Source organism: Phaenicophaeus curvirostris, chromosome 5, assembly GCF_032191515.1.
Source record: "Phaenicophaeus curvirostris isolate KB17595 chromosome 5, BPBGC_Pcur_1.0, whole genome shotgun sequence".
Lineage (NCBI taxonomy): Eukaryota > Metazoa > Chordata > Aves > Cuculiformes > Cuculidae > Phaenicophaeus > Phaenicophaeus curvirostris.
The window spans coordinates 45,518,599-45,542,482 of record NC_091396.1 but is presented as its reverse complement, the minus strand read 5'-3'; the positions used below and the strand labels follow the sequence as shown (position 1 = coordinate 45,542,482).

Here is a 23,884-nt window from a genome sequence, read left to right as displayed (position 1 = left end):
ACTTGGAGGACATTTAGGGAGGAAAAGATGGAGGCATTGATCTCTCTACCACCTCCTTCCCCTCCTCTCCTGATAATATGACTTCAAGGTATGAGGTTCCACCTCCAGCTCTCCCTTTTCCATCACAATCAGACAGTTTTATATGTTTGGCCCCTTGCCCAACCACGGGGCCATCTGCTCGCACTTGAGCTGGAGGCACAGGTTTGGGACTGGGCTAGGGTCCCACAGAGCAGGGCTTGCTGCTTATGGGAGAGGACAGTGAGCAAAGGTGGGCCCAGTTCCTCCTGCTGGTTGGGGAGGTTGCGCTCAAGAGCAGCACCCTGGGGCCAGGTGGTCGTCTTTGCCTATGGTAGCGATAGGAGAGCAGTTTCTTTGTGTGAGGCTAAGCAGGCCAGTAAAGATTAGCTGGGTAGCATGCGCGTCTTTAACAATTGATCCCTGAATCCTTCTTATCTTCTCTGGATCTTTTGGCAGAAGTTCTGTGGTTGTCAGAGGCGGCCTGTTGTCATAAATTTCTGTCACTGATGCCTGTCTGTAAAGCCAGTGCTGTTTCCATCTCCTGGTTCTGGTATTGGCCAATGATTTTTTCCAAAAGTTCAGATTTGGATGCTCTGTTGTTGTAGTAGGAGCCTTGGAAGTAGGGTGAGAGGAGGCCAAGCTGTGTAGTTGGAGGCTGTTACTCATGGTACATGTGAACTGCCATTAAGTGTAGTGCTCCTGCATGTACGAGCTAAACTCTGAATAGAAAGTGTGATCTGGGTTAAGGAGTGGCCACTAACTGACTTTCTACGGGATAGCGTCATAAAAGTCATCCTAGGATTTCTGTTACTGGTGCATTCACTCGGGACTTCGATTTGCTGGCAAATGTGTCTGCTCTCCCCAGCATTTTCCTTGTTTGGTAAAATAATTTATCCTGTGCTTTCAGGTCACTGCCTACTTACATAAAGATTTGAATAACCTGTGGATTATAAAGAAACATGATTCAGATACAGGTAAATACCATTGAAATGCCTTTTATAACTGCTGCTTCAGTTTTTCACTTAAGTATTCTAAGTTCCCTCCAAGGCAAAATATCCTTCATGGATGTGTGGGGGAGAGGAGGGGAGAACAAGGGGAGTCTGTCTCCATCTTGATTAATGCTGTTTGTGTCTACTGTGGTTTGGATTTCTCTCCAGATTGTAGAGCTGAATGAAATAAGCTTTTCTCAGCTGAAGGTTGCATTGACAACTTTTCAGTGAGGGAAGGCTGCAAATAATATAGAGGAAATTAAACTGAACTCAGTTAGTATTTTGTGCTATCTGTTACTGTGGCTATGTGTCCTGGAGATGTTGGGTCCTGGTACATTCTAATGTGTTGTTCAAGTGATTTGCATAGATGTATGCTTGTGACAAGAGTGCTTAACATGAAGATCTATGGTTTGCACATGTTTTAGAATATCATAACAGTGTAGCTGAGGCACGTTTGGTCTGGCATAGTTTCCTTTCTTCACCTGCAGCATGTGTAGATGAAAAATAGCAACAACTGTCTAAACAACAAGAAATGCAAATAAGCTAGATGTAGAAAAATATAGTTACTGTTGGAAGAGTAATTTTATAGTTCATGAAATAAAAGTATAGTTTTGGTCTTCAGTTAATCTGACAAGGAATGCTCTTTATTTAAGGTCAGTATGTGCTGCCTAGGGCCGTGCTCCTTGGAGTAGCCCTCAAAGCTGGTCTTTAAACTGAAGTGGAGGTTTACACCAGGCTTAGAATCAACATAAATTAGTTTGCTTTGTATTTGTCTGCTTGAGGCATGAGCATTCCCAAGAAACTTTCTAAGACCCTGATATCTTTTCAGTGCATTGTTATGATTAATTTGCCTTCCTTCAACAGATCTGTCAGACCCTTCAAGCCCTGTGGAGTTTGTGAGACACGGAGATATCATTCGTCTGGAGCATAAAGAGTAAGGCTGAATTCTGGGATTGAAAAAGACTGTATGATTGAATAAAATTGGTGGGAGATTTTTCCTGCTGGAGACTGCATGGTTAGGCCAGAACAAGCAGGCTGTGTGACAGAGGTGTCTTGTATATGTTTCCAGTGTGGAGTTTGTGGAATCTTTCTTCTGTGGTTTGTTTTGAAGGGTGTTCATTCAACAGGAAACTTCTAATGGGACCACACAGCTTTCTTAGAAAGCAGAAGAGGGATTTGCTCAACTGTGTGAGCTGCAATATTAAGGGTAACTCTTTGCAGAGAAGCAATTTCAAAACCCTCGTTTGGTTGCTTGTCCCCACTCCCTGATTTTCTAGGCAAGTAGCGTGGGGGGTTTTTTTGTCATCATACTGCAGGTGTCATGTTCCTATGTGCATAGGCAGTGTCCACCCACTGAAGTTCTCAATGGCACTGAGATCACAGCAGTGGTACACTTTGAATGAAAATGTTGGCTGGTGCCTTCCCTCTCTGTAGGGAATTCCTGAGAGGAAGCAGGGGAACCCTACTGACTTGATATTTAATCTTTGTCTAGTCTAATGTCACTGTGCCCCAATGCTCTGTGCTATTGTAGCTTTGATTTCTTAACAGAAGCTCTAAACCTCCGAGCCTAGAAATCATGTCAAGTTGCATTCAGTGTTGTGTGTTCACAAAACATTGCTTAGGTTTTCAAAGTGATTTTAAGATTTAAAAAAAAAAAAGCCAAATATATGATAATGAAGGTAAATCTTGATTAGGCAATACTGGTTATGTCTCTGTTAGGTTTCTAGAATGGGAAACTGTGCTGCTGAGGAAAAAATCCAGCAGATGGCTCCCTTCTCCTTGCATATGAACTTCATCCAGTGTGGGCAGGGGGGTTTTATGTAGATAAGGCTAGGCTGGCTGCAGCTGTGGTTTTGGCACTGGTGGTTCATTGTCTGCGTGGCTTTCTTAAGGACTGACCAGGATGTGGCCAGGCTTTCCTGGTTGCCTCAGTCCCAGTGGGGCCTGAAGCTTTCTGCAGTGTGTACAGCTTGTTCAAATAGGGGTCAATGATACCCTCCCTACCCTTGGTAAATATGTGCCTGGCTAAACAGTAATATCTTTACCCTTAAAAACAAAACTGGTAATCAAGAAAGGTCAGAATCTTGTTTTTCTTCTTGCAAAAGCAGACTGTTACTCCCACCTTTTCTCTTAATTTACAAAAAATAAACTTCAAAACCCCAATGTGTTTTCCACTTGGAGCTGGTGGATATTGTTTGAGGACTGCATTTAGTCATGCTCTTCTCCTTTTCCAGCATTGCCCAGTGTAGCATAAGCTCAGAGTGGTAGGGTGGGAGGCAGTAATTACACTCCATGGGCCCCATTGCCTTTAAGGCTGCATCCTGCCCTCTCCTTGGCTGGAATTCAGTGGTCAAAGCGCTGGCAGCTCTCTGAATAGCTCAAATCAAAGTTCTTTTAACAAATTAACTGAGACATAAAAACAAAACAGAGTTTGACTTTCGATTTCATTACAGAACTTCTAGAAATCTTCACAGTCACCAGCATGAAGCTCCCCTGACAAGGAAGCATTTTCAAGTCACTGGCTATGGAATAGTAAGTAAACGACAAGATAAACCAAAAGCTCCTTCTTTTGGGGAGAGTTCGCACCATGCCAAGGGGATTTATTCTTGCTTTTAAAATTTGTTAGTCAAGGTGATAGAGGTGCATCTGCTGTACTGGAGAAAAAATGATTTAGTATGCAATAGTTTTTCTCATATTTAAGGTCTATTTAATGTGAACACAGACATGAAAATAAGCTTTTGCTGCCAGTCTAGCTTTGGCAGCGTTGAACTCTGTAAATGCCAAACTGAGCAACCTTAAAGTTGCTTTGACAAGTATTATTTTACGTATTTGGCCTTGTCACATAGACAAGTGCCTTTTTTGACAGAATGTTGACAGGATTTTAAATCACAAAGAGGAAATCTGCTTTGAGGGGTGGATTTCCAAATGCAAGAGGCTGTTGCCTAAACCCCTCTGTGAAGCAGCCAAGTTACCTCTATTTAAAATGTAGCTCTTGGACACAGTCAAGTATGAATTGGAAGGAAAAAAAAAAAAAAGTAAGTTTGGCAAGGTAAAACTGTGTTTGAGAGTGGTTGTTCATGTCTAGAATTATCTCTTCCTGACAAGGAATCTCTTCTGTGAAGTTTGAGTGAGGGTAACCTGGGCTCCTTTATTTAGCTTTGCCACCATTAGAGTTTCAGAAGTTCGTGTTTGCAGTGATTCAACCCTCTATGTCTCCTATTTGGTTTTTTTTTCTTTTTTTTTCCACTTCTACTATGGTATATTTATGTAATAGAATGGAACAGGAGACGCCAATGATTTCTGGCGGATTGAAGTGGTGGGCAGAAAAACTGGGAAGCTCATCAAGGTCCTACGGAGTCAGGTCCGGCTAACCCACGTGGCCACAGGGTGCATATTGGGCTCCTCTGGAAAGACTCTACCAAAATGGTAAATAGCTTGTAATCCTTCTCTACCCGTGGCAAGGCCTTGAGCTGACATATTCCCTTGCTCAATGATACTTCTAAACTAAGCAATAATCACATTTCCTCCCTTTCTTTATCTTTAAAAGAATTTAAAAGTAACTAGGAAATACTAAAAATAGAACCAGAGAGGCAGATCCTGGTTTAGGGTAATGCAGTCTGTTACAGTGAAGGTGTATAGCTCTGAAAAATAATATCCCTTACTAAGAGATCCAACAGTGATATGAGCATAGATCTTGTCATCTGGTAAGTCCAGAAGGAGATGACAGACCTGTTCTTCAATGTCCGTTTTATCCTTGGGATTCGCGAAATTTGCTAAAAACTGAGGCATTTAATGCTGTTCCATACCATAATCCTCCAAATTTCTTCTTATTCATAATTTCTTTTGTGATTGGAAGACCTGCCATTTTTGCATGCACCATCTGAAGCAAGGAATATATAAGGAATTTAAAGGGCTATAACCACGATCTTTCAGAGAAGTAAGTGGTGATTAATTAATACTACTTAATTAGTGGAGTTACGCTCTTTAAGTGGTGGTTGGTAGAAAATTCCTCATTAAACCCTCACGTTACTGCAAGATCCAATGCACTTTCTCCCGAAGCGTTTGATGTGATCTGCTAGAAACAGAGTGACAGACTAAATGAATTGTTGGTGGGATCCTCTAAAGTAATTTTTTTGTTTATGTAACATGGTTGCTATAGGCATGGATTGACTTAAATTAACAATAGTGATTTTCTTCTGGAGAGACTAAGGATTGACTTGAAGTAGTGTCTAGTTGTCAACATCCATCATCTTCAGAAATGACACTGCTTATGTGTGGACCTAGGTTTTTTTAGTTTAGATGCTGAAAGTTAGAAATGTGGTTGAAATATTCAGTAGATTTCTTGATGTTGTTGTCCTTGCAAATCTGCTTTGGTTTCTACATGGTGCTTAAAGCATATAAGAATGTGGCTGCTGGGGTTGAGTGGTATAGCAAGTATTACAGGAAAGCATGAAGCTAAATGGGGGCAAAAGCAGTCGAAACTGGAAATACAGAGTGGTCTTTTGTGGAGTGGCAGGTAACTGTTCTGCTGTTCTTCAGGGGCTGGGAACAAGTAGAAGTCACCTGCACACCATATCTGAAGGAGAGTCCCAATTCCCTCTGGAACTTTGAAGATCATATCAACCCTAAATGTAAGTAACTTATTTCCCTTTCCTGTTGAGGGTGTGTCTTGGCTTGCTGTTAAAAGGTTGGGGTGAGCTATCAAATGGCAAGAAACAGCATTCAGGGTTTGGAATATATGTGTTCTTTCTCAAATCAAGCCAGACTGAACTGGGGCCAGTTGTTCAAAGATGCATAGGCTTTTTCTACTTCACTGTTTGTACTGTAAACTGGTGATAATGCTTCAAGTGTAGTAGATGTATAAAGACATTTTTTAAGGATTTTGAGATCTTCATGGATAACGAAAGTGGGATGTTTTATAGGTGCTGCAGTTCAGGCTGTATGACATACGTGTCTTGTTTATATTTTAATGATTTTTTTTTTAAGTTAGAATCCATCCTGTTCTGGTGTATTTTTCTCCCTTCTCTGACAGGGAGGCATGCTAAATAATGACTTTGCAGTACCGTCAAGTAATGCATAGTAGAAGCGTGACAGAGGCTGGGAAGAGAGCTAAGTTTGCCAATAATGACAGATGGGCCCTGCAGCCTCATCCAGGAGGTTAGATATGTGTCACAGCCTCATTTGGCCTGAATTATTTGATATAATTTTCACCCCATGAATTGCAGATCACTTAGGTTGGGTTCTGCATTATTAAAAAAACTAGTGTTCTTCATCCTTTGAGGGCAACTGCAAATCAGAGAAAAGGGAATCCTGGGCTGTTGACTTGGTAGAGTTGCCTCTTCTGTTGCAATGCATTTTACACTCCCACATTCATGTTTCATTTACAGATAAACAGCAGCCTATGAACAATATGTCTCTAATTTCAGCTAGAAATACAAATCTGTTTGTTTCGTGGACTTTTATGTATTTCTCATCCTGGAAGTAAAGGAAGAAGTCTAGGAGTGCATCAGTTGTGAAATTCACTGGTGAATACTTTTGACTGCAAGCCTCTGTTTTGAATAGAAATTAATTGTGTAGGGAATTAAGAGACACTAGAAGCAGATTTGTAATGGGAGGTGATAGTTTGGTTTGCTATGGAAGAAGCAAATGAAAGTAAACCATACAGGCTTCTAACCTGTTTTTCTGTCTCTTTCTAAAGTGCCCAATATCAGCCTGGATGTTTTGAAGCCCTCTTTTGCAGAAATTCTGCTAGAATCCCACATGGTTATGATCCGGGTAGGATATTGTTAGTTATAGATTATAATTTTCTTCTTCCTTTCTCTTGCATCAAAAAGAGTAAGCATTTTCTGAGATATCCGGGTGATGGCTGCAAGCTAGGGCAGCATTTACATACCCCAGCAACCTACTTGAATTTATACTTGGAAAAAGGGATGATATTGCAGCTAAAACTTCCCAAAGTTTGAAAGCCTTGGGCTTGATGCCTGACTCTGCTTTTGGGGTGATCTAGCTACAGCCTAGTTATGCAATCTCTCCACTGCTGAAATTCGGTTCTGTAAAGGGGATTTGAATATTTTCTCTACCCTATTGGAAGGCTTTAAAGTTAAATTAATATTTGTGAGCGGGAGAATATTACTGTGATCGGCCAGGAAAATTAGCTGAACAGAAACTGAAGAGAACAATGAATGTTTGAATAGAAAATGGGAAGATTCTAATTTATTTTTAAATTCATCAAGGTGCTGTGTTTTCTTCTTTCCTCTTCCCTGTTTATCCCTGAATTTAAAAACATACAAGAGCTGGAATTAATATTTTCAAGGTGACTGCTCTTGTGATCTTTGCCTGTGCTTGTTCTTTGTGTTCTTGGCCACAGCCCTTCTGCTTCCAACTCCTCAATCCTTTATCTGAAGAATTGGAAGTTACTATTATGGGAAGGAGGTCTAAGGTTTTATTTGCTACTGTTTGTAGAGATCTTCTCAGGTTCTTAAAAGAAAAAAGGTAGTCAAGCAAAATGTTATTCATGCTAAGCGTTTCCATGGCAACCAGCAATAATGCAGTCTCAGGTAAGGAAGCACCTGCATGAGTTTCCATGGAAATAATCTTTCTGAGGCTGTTATTTCAGAGTGGAGAGAAACCTGTCAAAGTAGTCTCTTAATGAATGAAGGTCTTGCTTATGCAACATGTGTCCTTAATGACAGAGAAGCTGGAGAAGTGTAGTGAGAGAATACTCCTCTAATGGTACACAAGGAACATTTTTATTAGCACAATAATATTAAAAGATTCATTGTCTTCATTGTGGCCATCTGCAGAAGGTGATATGTTTATGTAGTCAGAAAACAGTCTTTACTCAGGAAGAGTGTTCTTGTATGTTTGCGTATCCAGACATTTCTGGGCAGGCTTTGCAGCATAACCGCTTGATTGTTTATCTGTAGGGAAACAGCGGCCTCAAACCAAAGGACAATGAGGTTACATCCAAACCTTGGCACTGGCCCATCAACTACCAGGTATATTGATCAATTCACCTTCCTGTCTGTTTTCAAGTGCTTTTGCTGTATTTCTTGAAGCATAGCACCTTTTAAATGCATTCAAGATATTGTCAGCTTTATTTTGTAGTAGCTGAGCTTCATGTCTCCCTTTGACACTGTGCAAAATACAAACTGGATTTATGCACACCCGTTTACCCCCTTCTTGTCTGTCTCCTCAGGGCCTGCGTTTTTCTGGTGTCAATGAGACTGATTACCGGGTTTATTTGCTGGGAAACCCGGTAAGTTGGAGTGGGAGGTTCCAAGACAATGTCTTTAGCAAATTTTAGTTTACTCTTGCCAGTGATGCTGATTCTCTTCCTCTTTGTCCCCGCTTGGGACAGTGTCTGTCATTATACTCTTACATTTGCACGTAGCTTTTAATTTCCTCTCACATGTGCATGTCCAGCCTTAAGTCCCAATGTCCCTTTTTTTTCCTTTGTAGGTGATTTGGTGGCTAAATCTGGTCACTATTGGGTTATATCTTCTGATAGCAGTTTCCACTGCAGTGGTCCTGAAGAGAGGTGTCCAGCTGACGTCTGAACAAAAAGGTGAGCTCAGTCTTCCTATCCCGCCTGTACTATAGGATCTGTATTATAACATCCTGATTTCCTGATACAGGAAAGCTCATCTTGTGGCTCCTGTATTTAAAAAAAAAATAAATCTTTTTTTATGTTGTATTAAAACCCTGGAGTTGAACAAAGATACAGTCAAAGCAGCTGTATGTACAAAACACTAGTGCTCTGAAAGGGTAGCACTGAATGATCTGAATGTTCTTAAAGGGTTCCATACAAGAAATTAATCATGCTCATGAACAAATCTTGCTTTTTGCACACCATACCATTCCTGATGAGTTGCCAAATTTCCTAAACCTGTGAAACTTGATCAGAAGTCCTCAGGTCAGCAAGGGCCCTAAGGAACCTATTTAGCTAAAGAGAAGTGCTCTGAAAGTCGCTTACAGACAGGAGATGTTATCAGTGGCTCCTCAAAAGTCTTACTGCTCCTTTGCTGGAGATGGCAGAGCTGGTCTGGGTGTAAGCTGGCATCTTAAGGTGATCCAAAGATATGAGTCTCAGTAAGCTTTTGCTACCTTGTTTTCTTGCAGGAAACAAGAGCTTGAATTAGTCAGTAACTTCTTTGCCCACTCTGCAGGCAATCGTCAAACCTAGCATAGGAGTTGCTTATGAACTGCCCAAGAGCCAAAATGCTGGCCACAGTTGCTCTCAGTTACATTGATTACTGCAGCTCAGAAATTACCACGTGTGTATCTGTTGGAAAAACTGTATTTGATCTGGACATATCAGCAGGGGAAGGTGATAAAACATAGGTCAGGGAAACCTTCCTGATACAGAAATCTACTGGTCCCATGGTTCTTATCTTGTTTTCTTTTGCAGGCTTCCAAGATGTTTTTTCTAGGAGAGATACTTGCCCCACATAGGTTACTGGTAACAGGCTTCTTTTACATAAAGGCATCTTGAAGGCACCTTAAAAATGCGTGAATGGCAGGACTTTGTGTGACAAGGGTGGGAAACCATTGAGCTTGGGTTATTGAGCGGTATCCTCAAGGAAGAGAGTGGGAGCTTCATATCTCAAGTAGTTTACTAGTGAACAGGACAGATCTTCAACAAAAATAGTGCAAGAAGCTACCTGTGTTGGCTATTAGAGCCGCAGACCGGTTGGATCAATGCCCTACTCTCAAGCTCTGCATGTGCTCTCTACTACTATAGTATGCATGGTATTTCGAGATGAGAAATGTTTGAAATGAGGTACAATGATCCTTTGTTATGTCCAATGCCAAGGCTATAGAGCTTTTCGCAAACCCGAATAAGTCACACTTTGATCATTCCAGTTTACATCAATGGTTGCTTCATCTTGTAGATCTTTCTGTGGGAACTGAATTCTAAAATGTGATGTGAAACTATCCAGTTGCATAGTAAGTTATTCACTAAGCTGCATGCAGACACTAGAGCTCTCAGTCCCTTCCTCAGGCTCTGAAAGCTAGGCAACATTTCTTTCCAAGAAAGGCTGGCAATGTAGTCATCTGGATGGCTTGTAGTCTCATTGAAGAGAGAATAAAAAACATCGGAAACTAGAATGACTTAATTGCTGTGCATCCTGAGACTGCAGGTTCATTTTCAACATAGAACTTGGTCAACCGCCTGTCTGTCCCTTGGGACTTATGTCTTCGTATATCTTTTCTGATAACTAAAGAATGCAGCTAGGATGTTGCAGAGGCTTGGAGCAATTTCAGACCGATACTTGACTTCCTGCAAAGATCATTCCTGTTGTGTTTACTTGCTGAGATAAGGCTTGCAAATACAACTGTAGTTGACTTTTTCTCTGCTGAAGTCTGTTTATTTGTGTTCCAGAGCTGTCCAGAGTTGTGCTGTGTGGTGGAGGGCAGATCATGCTGGGCTGGCTCCTTCATTACCTCCCTTTTTTTATGATGGGCCGAGTTCTCTACTTTCACCACTACTTTCCTGCCATGCTTTTTTCCAGCATGTTGACAGGTAAATACTAGAGTCTGGGAGAAGACAAGACAAGGATACAGGTGGAATTCTGTTAAGTAGAATGTTTTCAAACTAAACAGTGTAATTTTTTAATAGTTCCTTTTCTTACTTGTGCAAAGTGCTTGAAAACATTGACTAATCCAAAGTTTTTTTCTACAAAGCAGCTTGCAGTGCCAAATTGTCTTTTTTTTGTTACTACCCTGAAGATGCAGTCATGTCTAGTGCTTAGGGCATTTAAATTTAGAGATGCAATTCCTATTCTCTGCTGTGTGACTGTTCTTATATATGCTATTATACAAGGTACTTCCCTTTGTTTGTTGCCTCTGTCTTTTTCCTGTGAATTTATACCAACTTAGTTAGCGTGCTGGGGCCCACATCTCTTTTGCATTTACTTGAACAGAAAGGTAGGAAAAAGAACCTTCTGCTAATATAAAACAATCCCTGTAGTTCTGAGGTTTACCAAGGTAATTGTATTTTAAAATTGACAAGGTCTTCTGGTGTTAACAGAGCTTTGTCAGCCCAGTCTGTGACTGAACGTAGCAGCTTTGTTCTTTGGCTGCTGCATCGCTCCTGATTTCAACCTCTTCCTTCTAGGAATCACCTGGGACACACTACTGAAGTTCTGTGCTGGGTTCTTGTCACCCAGTACTACAGCTAGAAAAGTATATGGAGGGGGGTTCCTGGCATTGGTTCTGCTCATCTTGTACAGGTGAGTGCTGAAAGCTGAACTTTTCCTGAATGTGTGACAGTCACTGTCTCAATGGAAACCTTACTGCCTGTTAGTTATCTTTAACCTTTGTCTCTACCTCTTTTCTCTGCCGAACTTGTTAGACATCAAGCCCAATCCTAAACCCTCAAGTCTGATTGGATTTAGTGTCTAAGTATTGCATTATAAAACATCTTTCTGCTGCAGGGAATCTTTCTTTTATTCCGGCCCTTGGTGTGAGCACTCTGTTGTCCTCCAAACCCACAGCTCAGTTGGTTCTGAATCTCGTCCCCATGTCACGCGGTGCCACATCCCTCAAATGCAGGCAAATTCTTCATTGCTGTGGGTTTTCTCAGCTGGCTTGTCTCCAAAGCTGTTGCTTTCTAAGACAAAATACCACCTGTGATAAAACCGTGTACTATATATATGGTGTGTTCAGCAGAGATTAGAAGGTCCCCAGTAGAGCTTAGAGCAACCCAAAACCATAGGTCCCGTAGGACATCTGAATAGACTGATCTGCTGTAATGTTCTTGACAGAGAAAACTTTATAGTTCCTGATGGGCATTTGGTTTCTTCCCATAGCTTCTACCTCTTCCATCCTCTGTCCTACGGGATGGTAGGACCCATGGCCTCCGATCATAGCAGCCCCATGGCAGGGCTCCGGTGGATGGACTCCTGGGAGTTCTAGAGCCAGCAAAGGGATCCTCGGAACAGCGGATGAGAAGCCTGAGATTTGCTGCGTGTCAGACTGATTCTGATGCATTGGAGACATGTGGCTGCGAAATGACCTCTCTGGAGAGCTCTGGGTATAATAGCTCTGTTGCTTTGGCATTTGTTTGCACTTCCTGTGTTGGAAGATGCAGAGGATGACCCTGAGAAGGTCCCTTTAAATGAAAGATTCATGTCATGAATTCTTAGGTTATACTCCTGGACAAGCAGCTGCTTGAATCTCAAGTCTTTTAAGCAATATATGTCAGTCAAACAGCAGTGACATTCCTGCAGTCGGACCAGTACAAGTTGGAGACTGTGTGTAAGCTGCATGTTCACGTGTATGTGTCTCTTCCTTCTGGTAATCTAAGCATTATTGCAGTTTGAGAGCCAGACAGTGTCTGAGACATTAGGACTTTCATCATGATTAACCACCTTTCTTATGGTGAGGTTTTTGAAAGCTTCCTGTGAATATCTGGGGACCTTCATTCTACCCTGACCTGGCTGTCTGCGTTTTTTTGTTCTCACTCTGAATTTTTAGACTTTGACTGAAAGGGGTCTGCTTGAAATCTCCTGAGCCACTGTGCCTTGCCTGTTTCTCAGGCCCTCTGCAGACAGAGGAGGTGGAGGTCGTTTATCTCTGTATACTGCCTTGCTTTCTGGTCACCTGTAAGCATTTGTAACTGTCACCTAGCAGGCCTGTACTCAGGGCCAGATTGTTCCAGCTTAGCATTTTGTGGCTTCTTGGCAGTTTCAGACAGAACTACAAAGGAGATTACAATGAAAATAGCAGGCGATTTATTTTCTGTCCTGGTATGCTGTGAGGACCAGCTTCTTGGGATGTACTAGAGACTGAAATGATAGCTTGGGAATTTTACAGACAGCTGTCATTCTTGCTTTGATCCCAGCTATTCCAGTGGTGGTACCTGTGCTTTTAGGGGGAAGGCTTGATCTTAATGAATGTGGCACCTGCAAAACTGGCTGTCAGTGCCACGGTATCCGTGGACTCTATTCCAGCAAGTTCCCTCTTGTAGGTGGCTGGCCATTAAATTACTGTGTTGAAGAAAATGTGTGGCTGGGCAAAAATTCTTTGTCTGCTAAGAGTCAAGAGCCACTGGATGTTGAATCCACTCCTTCCAAGCAAATGGAATACCATTTATCAGTATTTATTTCTCCTGTGTTAAGTCTGTTTTTATAAAAGTTCTTTTTATTCCATGCTCTACTCTTCACCAATTTTAGTTTCTTGTCATAGTTTAAGGTTGCTACCTTGTAGCAGCCAACACCAATGACACTTACTTCCTGTCTCAAGTAGTAATATTTGAAAAACACTTTTGTGTATGTTTCAAGGAAATTAGGCTTTTCATTTCAGAGCTCTTGCTCTGCTTCTTGGCCTTGCATCAAAGTTACAGGTACAGGGAGAGCAGCAGGTGAGTGTGTCCATCTTTAAACATGAATTGTGCATTTTCATACCAAACCTTGAATTCTAGTGTATTTTCTACAACACAGAAGAGCTGTTTTAGCATAATTGTTCTGTGAGGGGAACTGATACTCTAGTCAGACTCGCTTTCATTCCTCTTTAATAGAGACCCATAGCATTGTTCAGTGAGGCACCTTCTTGCTATTGTAAGGCTCTGGCTTGGTGTGTCATATCTCTCTCTAGAAGCTGACTCCTGTAGACACTAACTCAGACGGTATGGACCTATGCTTTTGATTCTAAAGGTTTTGAGTTTACTACCTGCTGGTAATACGTGATGAGAAGTCATTGTGCTAATTAGCTACTGGGTTTGGTGATGCTTTTCCACTTGCTATTGCAGGAAGTGCTCCCACCTGCATGAGCCAGGAGTTCACAGAGGTGATAAATAGGCAAGAAGGATGAGAGAGAAGGCTGCAAACTTCTTCAGGTTCTGCTTGATCTGACAGCAGCTACAAATTGTTAACTGTTGGCAACATGGCAGGCAGACAGTGCAGTGCTGCCTTTGTAGCAGTGTGATTCAGCATCTTTTACTCTTGGTGAGAATATTGGTTTAATACCTTGCCCTCCTGAGTATGAGGTTTCCCTAGGGTTGTCCATTGCCATGGGGAGGATTTGCCAGAAGAGCTGATAAAAGCCATTGTTTCAAGTGTAGGGTTCTTCCCAGCACATACAATCACACACTTACCCTTAACACTAACAACAAAGAATATTAAGAAACCTGTGAGTGCTTTGGAATGACAGTTTCTAACACTCTTTATTCATCAAATTAAATCTGTGGGAAAGTAAAGATTGACTCGGTAACCTACGTTAGTTCAGTTATTATGAAGGGGTCAGCTTTGTAGGTCAGCTTTGCCTGAGGAAGATGAGCCAGGGTATTCCTTGGCCAAGGTCCCTCTGTCCTTTGTTGTTAATAATTTGCTGGGTGGGGACTGACCAGCTGAAGGTGGCAAATGTCATGCTCCCATCCCACCTTCCTGTGCACAAGCCCAGCTTCTATTTCAGTACAGGCAAAGATTTGTTTTTACTTTAGGACCACCATTTCAGAAATCCTTTTAGAGTATTTGGTTGGCATTGAGACTGATCTGTTTCTTAGGCTTTGTGTGCTGGTAATGGGATGGACATGTACTGTGAAAAAAAAAAAAATCTAGGTATTGGACAAGAGGGAGCAACCTCCAGCAGAATCTTTTTTTTTTTTTTTTTTTTAATCTGGAGTTAAAAGTATTAAAAGGTCTACATTTGAAGACTGAAGAGCAGACATTTCATCTGCACCCTCTCACCCTCTGGACTCCTAAGAGCTGGGTTTTCAAGTAAGTGTAAATTGATGTTGTTCTGGGGTTTTTTTCAGGAGAAAAATACTGAAAAAAATATTTTAGTTAGAATTTGACCTTCAGTATTGGTTTCTCAAACCACAATCTGTCAGGCCATAGCTGGAACATAATAATAATCAGTATTTTGTGAGGTCAATAAAACAGAATAATTTGGATTCCCTTACTGACTCTGGCATAAAATGTCCGAGTGGTGCAAATGTGAGACAATGGCTTCAGGACACTCTTTGCTTTTTGAATGGAATTTTGGCTGCTTCAGTTAAGTTTTTCCATTTGTGCTTGTGGAATGAATTCAGGTTCATTTTGAGGACTGCTTATTAGTCCTCTTCCCGAGTCCTGTGGAAAATATCTAATGGTGCTTTCTGAGGCCAGAAGATGCTTTTCTCTGGAGCAGCTGCTGTCTTTGAACTTTGCTTGACAGAGCTCCTTTTATCAGTGGCAAAGTATTTCATCAAACTGTGTGATTCAAACCACAAAAAGCTGCAGGCTGCCACGTTACCTGCTTCAAATTCTTTTTTATGCATAAACTCTGTTTTCACCTCTTCAGTTTTTTTGAGGATAGATGGAAGGCCTCCAGGCTCATATAGCTTCATCCTAGACAATGCATCCATCTTAAAAGGTTTCTGTTAAGTCACTACAGGACGCACGTATTCCAGCAACAGAGGCTGGACTGTTTCCAGAACTGAGTGACAGATGTGAGGAGGATTTGAATGGTGATTCCTATGCTAAGGTTGCCCTTTGTCCAGGTGGAAGACTTTTGTCATGCACTGCTTACCAGCGTTGTTCCCACAGCCTGTGGGAGAGCCGCCACTACTCTCTCATCTGTAGAGAGTTTTCTTTTTGCGTTTTGATTGTAAGGGCTTATTGGTTCACAAAGGGCACTGACAGGATCTACCTTTTTGAATCTCCCTCCTTCTTCTGCTTCTTCAGGTATTCCCAAAGTACAGGACGTGTCTGCTTCTCATCCAGTTTTTGGGTTGTGCATCCATTCCTTATGGGTGCCTGATCAAGGGGTAGGACAGGCCACCTCATCTAAGTGGATGAATACCCGTCACATGCACTGAGAGCAAAACCAGAACCTTGTTATGGAAAAGCAAATAAATGTGTTATTTGACAGGTCACTCCTGACCCTCTTGGATCCCTCTGAGAATCATTTTCAATGTGGAAACACAGGCATTTACCTGAAAATCTTCATTGTGACGCTTAACAGTTTCCCTTCCAGAGGCTGTGCCTGTGCAGTTACGGTCTGGGTGGGCACTCTGTGCACCAGTACCGCTGTAAAAGTGTTTCCTTCACTCAGGATGCTGCTGGCAATGTGAAAATCTCCTTAGCGGTGCCCAGTGGCTCTGCCAGCTGAGGAATATAGGTAAGATTTTTTTTCCCCTTTATAGCAAGTGACCCCACACATTGGCAAGTGTGTGTCATGAAAGCAAAAATGTATGGACTGTTAGAACATCATAAGGCTCTTTCCTGCTGGGAAATGAAGGCTGAGGATAAGAATGCTACCTCCATAGCACACTTGCTCTCTTCAGGGGGGCTGCAGGCTGCAGGCAGTCAGGACTGAAAACTGTCTCTGTCTTCTTTAAAGTACTGAGACCTTGGTGGCATGATTGGTTGTGAGTTGGTTTCCTTTCTAAACTCCTTTATGCTCTTTACCTGAATGTCAAGGGCTGTGATTGTCACAAATAATATCTGAGATAGGGGACATACTAGCACAAAAACCACTCCTGCTAAATTTGTAATTGGTCCTAAAACTTTGCCAAGTGAGTGTATTGTGTTTTACAGGAGGCACTGTTGAGAGCTGTCCTTGGAGAACTTGCCTTTGAGCAAGAGTTGGGAGCAGCAATGAGAGGGGCTTGTTTGTAATTCTGTTTTATATTCTGAACCTTTCTTACTAATGCTCTGTGTGTGTGTGCGTGGGCACGCATGTGCATCTGTCCATGAACTGAATGTTTTCTAACTAGGTGTAATAACTGCACCATACAGTGTGGATGAGAGAATGTTCTCTTGAGGTAAAAATGTATTTTGTATACAAGATCGTGGAAGAAGAGGTAGAATTTAGAATTTAGTTTTGTAATAAATACCTGTTCTTTCAAGCATTCTCTGTGTGTATAGATGGTGGGGTGGGTTTTTTTCCCCTTTCCTCTCTCCTTTACATGCACACTTGAAGTAGCAACATGAACTTTAAATGGACCCATTGGAGAGTTGTATCTCAGGCAACAGTGATCTACATCAGCTTTTAGCACACAAATGTTGCTGAACTGCAGTTCTGGGAGGGCAGGTTTTACTGCAGTCCAAGTGACGTGCTGATAAGCACAGTGGGAAGTGAAACAGGTACATTTGGGTAAGAATAAAGTACTGTCTGCTGAAACAGGTTTATTTCTCCATGTTAAAGATGTGTTAAGTTGTAAATATGTATAATATATCAGGTTTAATGGTATATTCATCAAGCTTCTGGTGGATTGCTTATGAACACTTCATTTGACAGATGGAGCACTTTGTTCAGGCACCCAACATTTTTCTGTAAGTCATATAATACAACTAGAATGCTGTAAATGAGAATCTGGCTCTAATCCAGGTGGTAGCGGTAGGGCAGCGTATACTTTTGAGTTCAGTGTAATAAAGGATTGCCATCCTTGGGGTGGAATTGTTACTAGATGGAGAAAAACCAAATACAGCCTTCTTGTCTGGGGCTACACATTGCTGTCCAAATCAGAGCCAACCAGTCTGTTTAGACACATTCTGGGGGCTGCTAAAGCCAGGACAACTAGAAACTGGTCTATGGCCCATATGAGGTGATACAACAGGCCAATAGATGTAGATGAAAAGTCTAGTGACATCCTGTATTGCTTCAGAAAGTGCAGGTTGGTCTTTGGTTGTATTTGGTCAGGGCTATCCTTCTGGAAGGAAGGACTGCTGATACAGAAGTATGCTAGAGTGTAGGGAGACAAGTATAAGGAAAAGGCTTGAAGAATTGTTGAGAATATGCTGACAATATCTGAAATAAAACTTAGCTTCTCACTGCCCTCAAAAGGAAGAATGGCTTCTTTCTGCAGGTAAGTGATCTCACGTGGGCGGGCAGTGGTGACTGCTTCCATTTTGCATTTGCTTTGAATTTACCAGGTTTCTAGGCTTCTGAATTGCAACTGTTGTCTCATTACACGATCCTCAGTAAGAGTGAAGTTTTTTTATAACCTAGTGCTTGAATGTAGAGTGTGTGATCTGTCTTCAGGCCGCTGCTTAATCTTCTTTTTGCTAACCAAAGAGCAAGTTGCTTTCTCCAGCCCTCAAGTCTCCCGTGCCTCTTTTCTTATTACCCATATTATTTCCCAAGCTGTACATTGTCTTCCAACGTGATATGCGGAAAGAAATCTTCATTGCTCCTACCATAGCTTCCTGGCTTATATCTGACGGTTGTGGTTGTCTTACACTTTGGAGCTGTTTTCCAATACACAATCTCTGGTCATACGGAGGGGAAAAGCAAAAAGGCAGCTTCACAAAATGAAGATGCAGTGAGGAATATCAAAGTTAATGAAAAACTGTCAGGTCACAGGTAGTAAGAGATGGATCAAGAATTAGACCGCTACGTGGCAGAGATAGAAAGGCATGAACCGATGGATCACCCTGAGAAATTGTGCACCTGTCTTCAAATGCTTTTATAATAAACTTCAACCATTTCAGTGAGACCTCAAGCAGAAAAGGAATTCCACACACAACCCCCATGTGTTGTATCTTCTGCTTTGAAAGCAGACAGCTGAGTGTGAAGCTGAAAGGTTGTGATGATAGCATAGCCTTGCCATCAAATAATGGGCACAATTAAGTGAAAAATCTTATTTTTAGTAATTTCTAATTTTTAATAGAAGACATTGTTTTCAGAGAACTGCAGTAGATAAAAGGACTGTAGAATATGCCTTGGTCGATAGTATCAATTCAAATTACAAGAAGGAGGGAAAGAACAAAGTTGAGATCAGAGGGAAGACAATCGATGAGCTCTTCAGAGCTCAGCAGCAGCAGCAAATCCAAGACAAATTCAGTGGGAAAACTACAGAGGAGGCTCCACAGGGAGTAAATCATCTTTTCACGAAGCTTTTACCATGGTGTTTTGGCAGCTGAAGGATAATCTGGTCCAGAAGTGTAAGGACAGTTGGAGGAAAATCCAAGCCCATGTGCACCACCCCTAGGTAGGACAGAAGCCATGTAGCTGCTGACACAGTGCTTGCCAAGTAGCTAGGCATATTAGCTAGAGCACCATGTTGACCTAATGAGGCTAGAGAGCTTTGGGACCATAGCTGCTTGCATCCCACTAGTTTAGAGTGCGCACACCTCTACTTGTGTCTTGCGAACAAATTCAGCTTTCAGTTGAGAGTGACATGGTAGGCAGGCTTTTCAAACTCACTTTGGTAGAGTGACTTGCAAAAGGCAGAGGTTGGGGGGTGGATTACCACTGCACTAGAGAACACAAGGTGAAAAAGAATCAAGATAAGGTCTGAGCATCTGTAAGTGCCAGACCTGATCCAACAGCTTTAAGTCCAAAATACTCAGGCTATCAGCTCTCTCTGTATGGTCCCATTTGGCTTCTCCGTGCTTCATGCCTTGTCAGCCTTGGATTATTTCCACCTGCCTGTATAAACGTTCCCCACCTGGTCCTAGTGGGAGATCTAAGATGAACCTGGGGATGTCTAGCAGCAAATTCAAGTCAGAAGACGCGTTTCCATTTTATTATGCTGTTGAATCCTCTCCCACACGTTATTCTTCCTTCCTCTGCCTGTCCCTCTGCACTTAGCCCAGATCTTCAATGTCAGTAGTGCTGCCCTGCTCTCGCCACAAGCACGGAGGCAGCCAGCAAGCTCTGCAGCTGCTGCCTTCATAGTTTTATGGACAAGATTATTCCCTCCTGCATCTCTTTTGCTTCCTGTTATGCAACTGTATTTTGTGATTTTCTTTGTTACTGAGCTGTGCTGTGCCATGCCAGGGTGTGAGGAGGTAGATGGAGAAGACTGCTGGCAACTTGCAAGACTTCTGCTCTTGCCTGAGAATGGGGACAGGGGTCTGGGGAGAAGAGAAGCCATCATGGCCTGTGTTTTCGAGACTAGGGGTTAGGGGGAAAAAGGAGGACCAGCGAAGCCCAGGAGTCTGTCTCAGATATGAGCAGGGAGCCTGAAGCAGCTAGATCAGAGTGGCATTATTCATGAGGACTCGCAGATGTAGAATTGGAAATGAGCAAGAGTCCAAAGGGGTTTTGGGTTTATTGGTATAGCAGCTGGGATGAAAACTGACGGTACCATAGCAGCACATGCGAAACTGCTATCCCTGGGCCAGGATTATGTGGTTTTCCTCTGGCAAGTCTGTTTTCCAAGTGCCTTGAACCCTAAGTGCAATGTTGGAGACAGGCGTTTTCAAGCTTATTCTAAGTTCTGTCACGCTGTTTTACAAGATTGGGAAAGTTTCTTTCCCTGTGGGTAAACTGAGGTGCTGAACAAGTGAAGCCAACAGCTGGCAAAGAGAGTTATGAGTGTTGGCACTGTAATTTGAAGGGGCTGTAGATTACAATAATGAGACCTACTGGAAATTAAAAACATTATATAAATTTGTCTTCTTCCAAAGCACAAAAAAAGCCTTATTGTTTTCTTTGCAAGTCAGTGAGTTTCTCCAGAAGTCTGCCTCCCCTTTCTCCAGGTGGCCTGAAGATGATTTTGGAGAATTCTGTGCTGCTGGTCTGGTCTTTTTCACTCATGACAGCTCCAGGAACAGCCTTACAGAAATCCGAGAACATCTTATAAAAGAGCTGAGCTCCCAGGCTAGGTACAGGGAGCCAAAGGAGCTGGGGGACATTGCACAAAACCCTCAAACCATGGAAACATTTGCAGTGCTCAGCCTCTTGATGCATCCTGGGGCTTCTTCATGCTTGAAGGCTCACAAAACACTTGAGCAAAAAGGGAGGTTTGCTTGCTTGTTTTTCCTTGTACTTTAAATCCTCTCTGGCCTCAACTTGAGCTGTCAGCGCATCAGTGCCGTGGCAGCAGGAGGGACTCCTCTGGCAGCCACAGAGCTGTGAGGGAGAAGCTGCTTTGCACACAGGAAACAGCAGTGTGTCTTCTGAGCCCTTGCTTTTTTAAATCATGTGAATGGCAGTTCAGATGTTTCTTACCCCTGAGCTTTCCCTGTCTCCCATCTCAAGTTCCTCATTTCAGCTTCCTCCTCCTGGAAGGTCTATCCTGTCACAGGAAAATTGCTGATTTTAAGGGAGAGAGCATGTACCAGGGCCAGAAGGCAGCAGAGGGATGGATTGATTGTTCAGTAGGGCAGGGAGGGCGGGTAAACTGCTCCTGAATGTGCCCGTATCCTGCCCAGAAGGAGCTGGTGCTTGGGAATAGGGAAGGAATTTGGTTCTTAGACTCTGCCAAGTGTCATACCAGTGTAGGTTTTGGGTGCTAACAGGTACGACCAGCCCATTGCTTTTTTTTTTTGTCTGGGGCTTCTTCCAGGGAAGAAGACATGTTACGCTCTAGCGCTCTGATTGCTGCTGTTACGTCTGTTCTGCTCTGACACTTGTGCTTTGTCTGCAAGCCCTCAGTGTGCAGTCACCATCTGCAGCACAGAGGGAAGGTGCGGGAGGAAGAGATTGGACAAGAGCCACTGTGCTCCCTTGCTGTCATGGCTTCACTTCTGTTGTCTAAGATACCCTTCCCATTAGGAACAATGGATGAACCTGCCTTTTACTGTTGCTCTGGGATGTGATAGCTGATACGGTGCCTGTATGGACCCAAGGAAAGGTGTCCCGTATCCCAAGTGAGCTTTAGGATCAGACCACTTTTAACTACAATAACTTGCTTTAGTGGTGCTTCTTTCTCCTCTCTCAACAAGCTCTGAATGCATTTGAAATGTTGCTAGGCAAACATTCAGCCCCAGTTGCTGCTCTGACTGCTTGTACGTGCTTCAGCTCTGCTTCTTGGTATCCTGCAGTCTGGGGAGGACTTTCCACTCTCCTTCCCATCACTCTGGCAGCACAGCACAGCCTGCGTGTTCTGCTCCCCCCTCGTGTTAGCAGGGTCAGGCTCTGCTGTCCAGCCCAGCTCTGGTGAAGCTCCACCTTTGTCTGGCTATGACAACAGGCTGAAATGTCAAGAGTAGCTTGTGCAGATGCACAGAGGATGACACTTCAGGCTTTTTACTGGTGCACTTGATCAGCTGCGAGATAGCTGAAGGTTAATGTTTGCCCTGCTCGGATTAACCCAATATTTCCTTCTTCTCTGCTGACTGGTCTTTCAGACTCCTTGCAGTTTCAGCTGTTACAATTGCACTGATTTGTCATCAATCCCCAGTACGAGTGACTCCTTTGCAGCCATACAGCTAAGACACTCTTTTTAGTGGAAGCTTGTTGTGGACCAGAAGATGGTGGCTAACAGCAGGAAGCACTGTGGGCTGGCAGGTTGCACGTTTCAACCCCCCAGCCGTGGATGGGCCCTGCAGCTTGTGGCTTTTCTTTATTATTGAATGCTTTTTGTTTATCACCCATTCTTTAAGAATATAGATGTATAGAGATCATATGCTTTTCATGCTTTTCTTAGTTATCATGAAAGCTAAAATGCTGTGTTTTTAACAGAAGCTATGATTCAACAGAAACTATTTGCATCTTTCAAGGACCTAGGATGTTTGACATTAAGTCTTTTTTTGCAATGGCATTCAGAACACAGCAAACCATTATTTGTTTTCTGGCTCAGTAGCCACAGATTTGAAGCATTTGTTACTCCATAGTCTCATCTGACAGTGCAATTTCTTTGTGAGTTTGTTGGGCTCTTCAACAGGACAGGGATCTCTAGCTTCCGCTAATGTATATGGAGCTTTTCCAATGCAGCCTCTTCTCTGATCTGTGCTGGGAACATGGGGTCTCAAAAGCCCAAGAAAATGGGTAATTTATTCTGGCATTTGCAGAGATGTCTTGGGTGGCTTCTTATTGTCACTGTAGTCAGTGCTGTCACTCTGGCTCTTTAGGCGAGAGGCCCCTGGGAGACAAGCTGGGGCTGAGGATGTAGCATTGTGCCTTTGAATTTATCTCCTTCCAGGGATTATTTTCAGCACTCCAATGAGAACAGCCTGCTTTCTGCCTACACTGAGTCAATGTGCTTCTGGGATGGGTCAGAGGCTGCCGTCTTCTCTCCTGATTACAGGATGTATAGAACCAGAACTTGTAATAAGATCAGCACAATTGTTACTTCAGAGCTGACTGCGAGGGTTTCAGTAATAGTTGTGCTTTTGTGTTACTCGCATACTTCCGAAAACCTTTACTAGCATGACTGCTTTGGCTTTCCTGGCTTCTGTTGTGCTGCTTGAGACCCCGCTTGTCCCCTCTCTCTTTGTTTCCTCCGTGCTACCTCAAACCTGGGGCCAAATCGAGAGCAACATTTCCCTTTGTCTGAAGAATAAAGAGAAGCCGTGTGTCCTGAATGTTTGAAAAAGACAACACGCCTTCTTATCCGCGTTAACAACTCTGCCTGGTTCAGTTGACTTAATTACTCTTAAATTAAACACATATCTTGCGGTGTCTAGACCGCATCTGCCCGTGGAGATGGCAGGTGGCTGCAGAGCATCCTGAGTCACAGAATCATAGAATCGCTCAGCTGGAAAGGACCCACTGGATCATCGAGTCCAACCATTCCTATCAAACACTCCTCAGTATGCCCATGCCCCTCAGCACCTCATGCACCTGTGTTTTAAACACCTCCAGGGAAGATGACTCAACCACCTCCCTGGGCAGCCTCTGCCAGTGCCCAATGACCCTTTCCATGAAAAATTTTTTTCTCATGTCCAGCCTGAACCTCCCCTGGCAGAGCTTGAGGCCATTCCCTCTTGTCCTGTCCCCTGTCACTTGGGAGAAGAGGCCAGCTCCCTCCTCTCCACAACCTCCTTTCAGGTAGTTGTAGAGAGCAATGAGGTCTCCCCTCAGCCTCCTCTTCTCCAGGCTAAACAACCCCAGCTCTCTCAGCCGTTCCTCCTAAGACTTGCTCTCCAGCCCCTTCCCCGGCTTCGTTGCTCTTCCCTGGACTCGCCCCAGAGCCTCAACATCCTTCTTGTGGCGCGGGGCCCACGGACGCGGCCGAGAGCGAGAGGAGGCAGCGGTGCGGGAGCATCGCCCGGCGC

The 23,884-nt window shown here is 43.1% G+C and overlaps 1 protein-coding gene across 2 annotated transcripts in view; it reads left to right on the top strand.

Annotated features, from left to right (window-relative positions):
• Positions 1-16,845, top strand: part of POMT2 (protein O-mannosyltransferase 2) — a 28,951-nt gene extending 12,106 nt beyond the window's left edge. Inside the window, exons 10-22 of one of the 2 annotated variants that reach the window (XM_069858519.1) lie at positions 926-992; positions 1,872-1,941; positions 3,461-3,539; positions 4,282-4,433; positions 5,547-5,638; positions 6,706-6,782; positions 7,934-8,005; positions 8,206-8,265; positions 8,469-8,574; positions 10,393-10,533; positions 11,128-11,242; positions 11,822-12,288; positions 16,047-16,845. In XM_069858519.1, the coding sequence (XP_069714620.1) occupies positions 926-992; positions 1,872-1,941; positions 3,461-3,539; positions 4,282-4,433; positions 5,547-5,638; positions 6,706-6,782; positions 7,934-8,005; positions 8,206-8,265; positions 8,469-8,574; positions 10,393-10,533; positions 11,128-11,242; positions 11,822-11,927 (1,137 nt within the window). In that variant the 3' untranslated portion in view covers positions 11,928-12,288; positions 16,047-16,845. The remainder of the gene's footprint in view (positions 1-925; positions 993-1,871; positions 1,942-3,460; positions 3,540-4,281; positions 4,434-5,546; positions 5,639-6,705; positions 6,783-7,933; positions 8,006-8,205; positions 8,266-8,468; positions 8,575-10,392; positions 10,534-11,127; positions 11,243-11,821; positions 12,289-16,046) is intronic. The other variant, XM_069858518.1, reaches the window with a different exon arrangement.
• Positions 16,846-23,884: the final 7,039 nt, after the last annotated feature.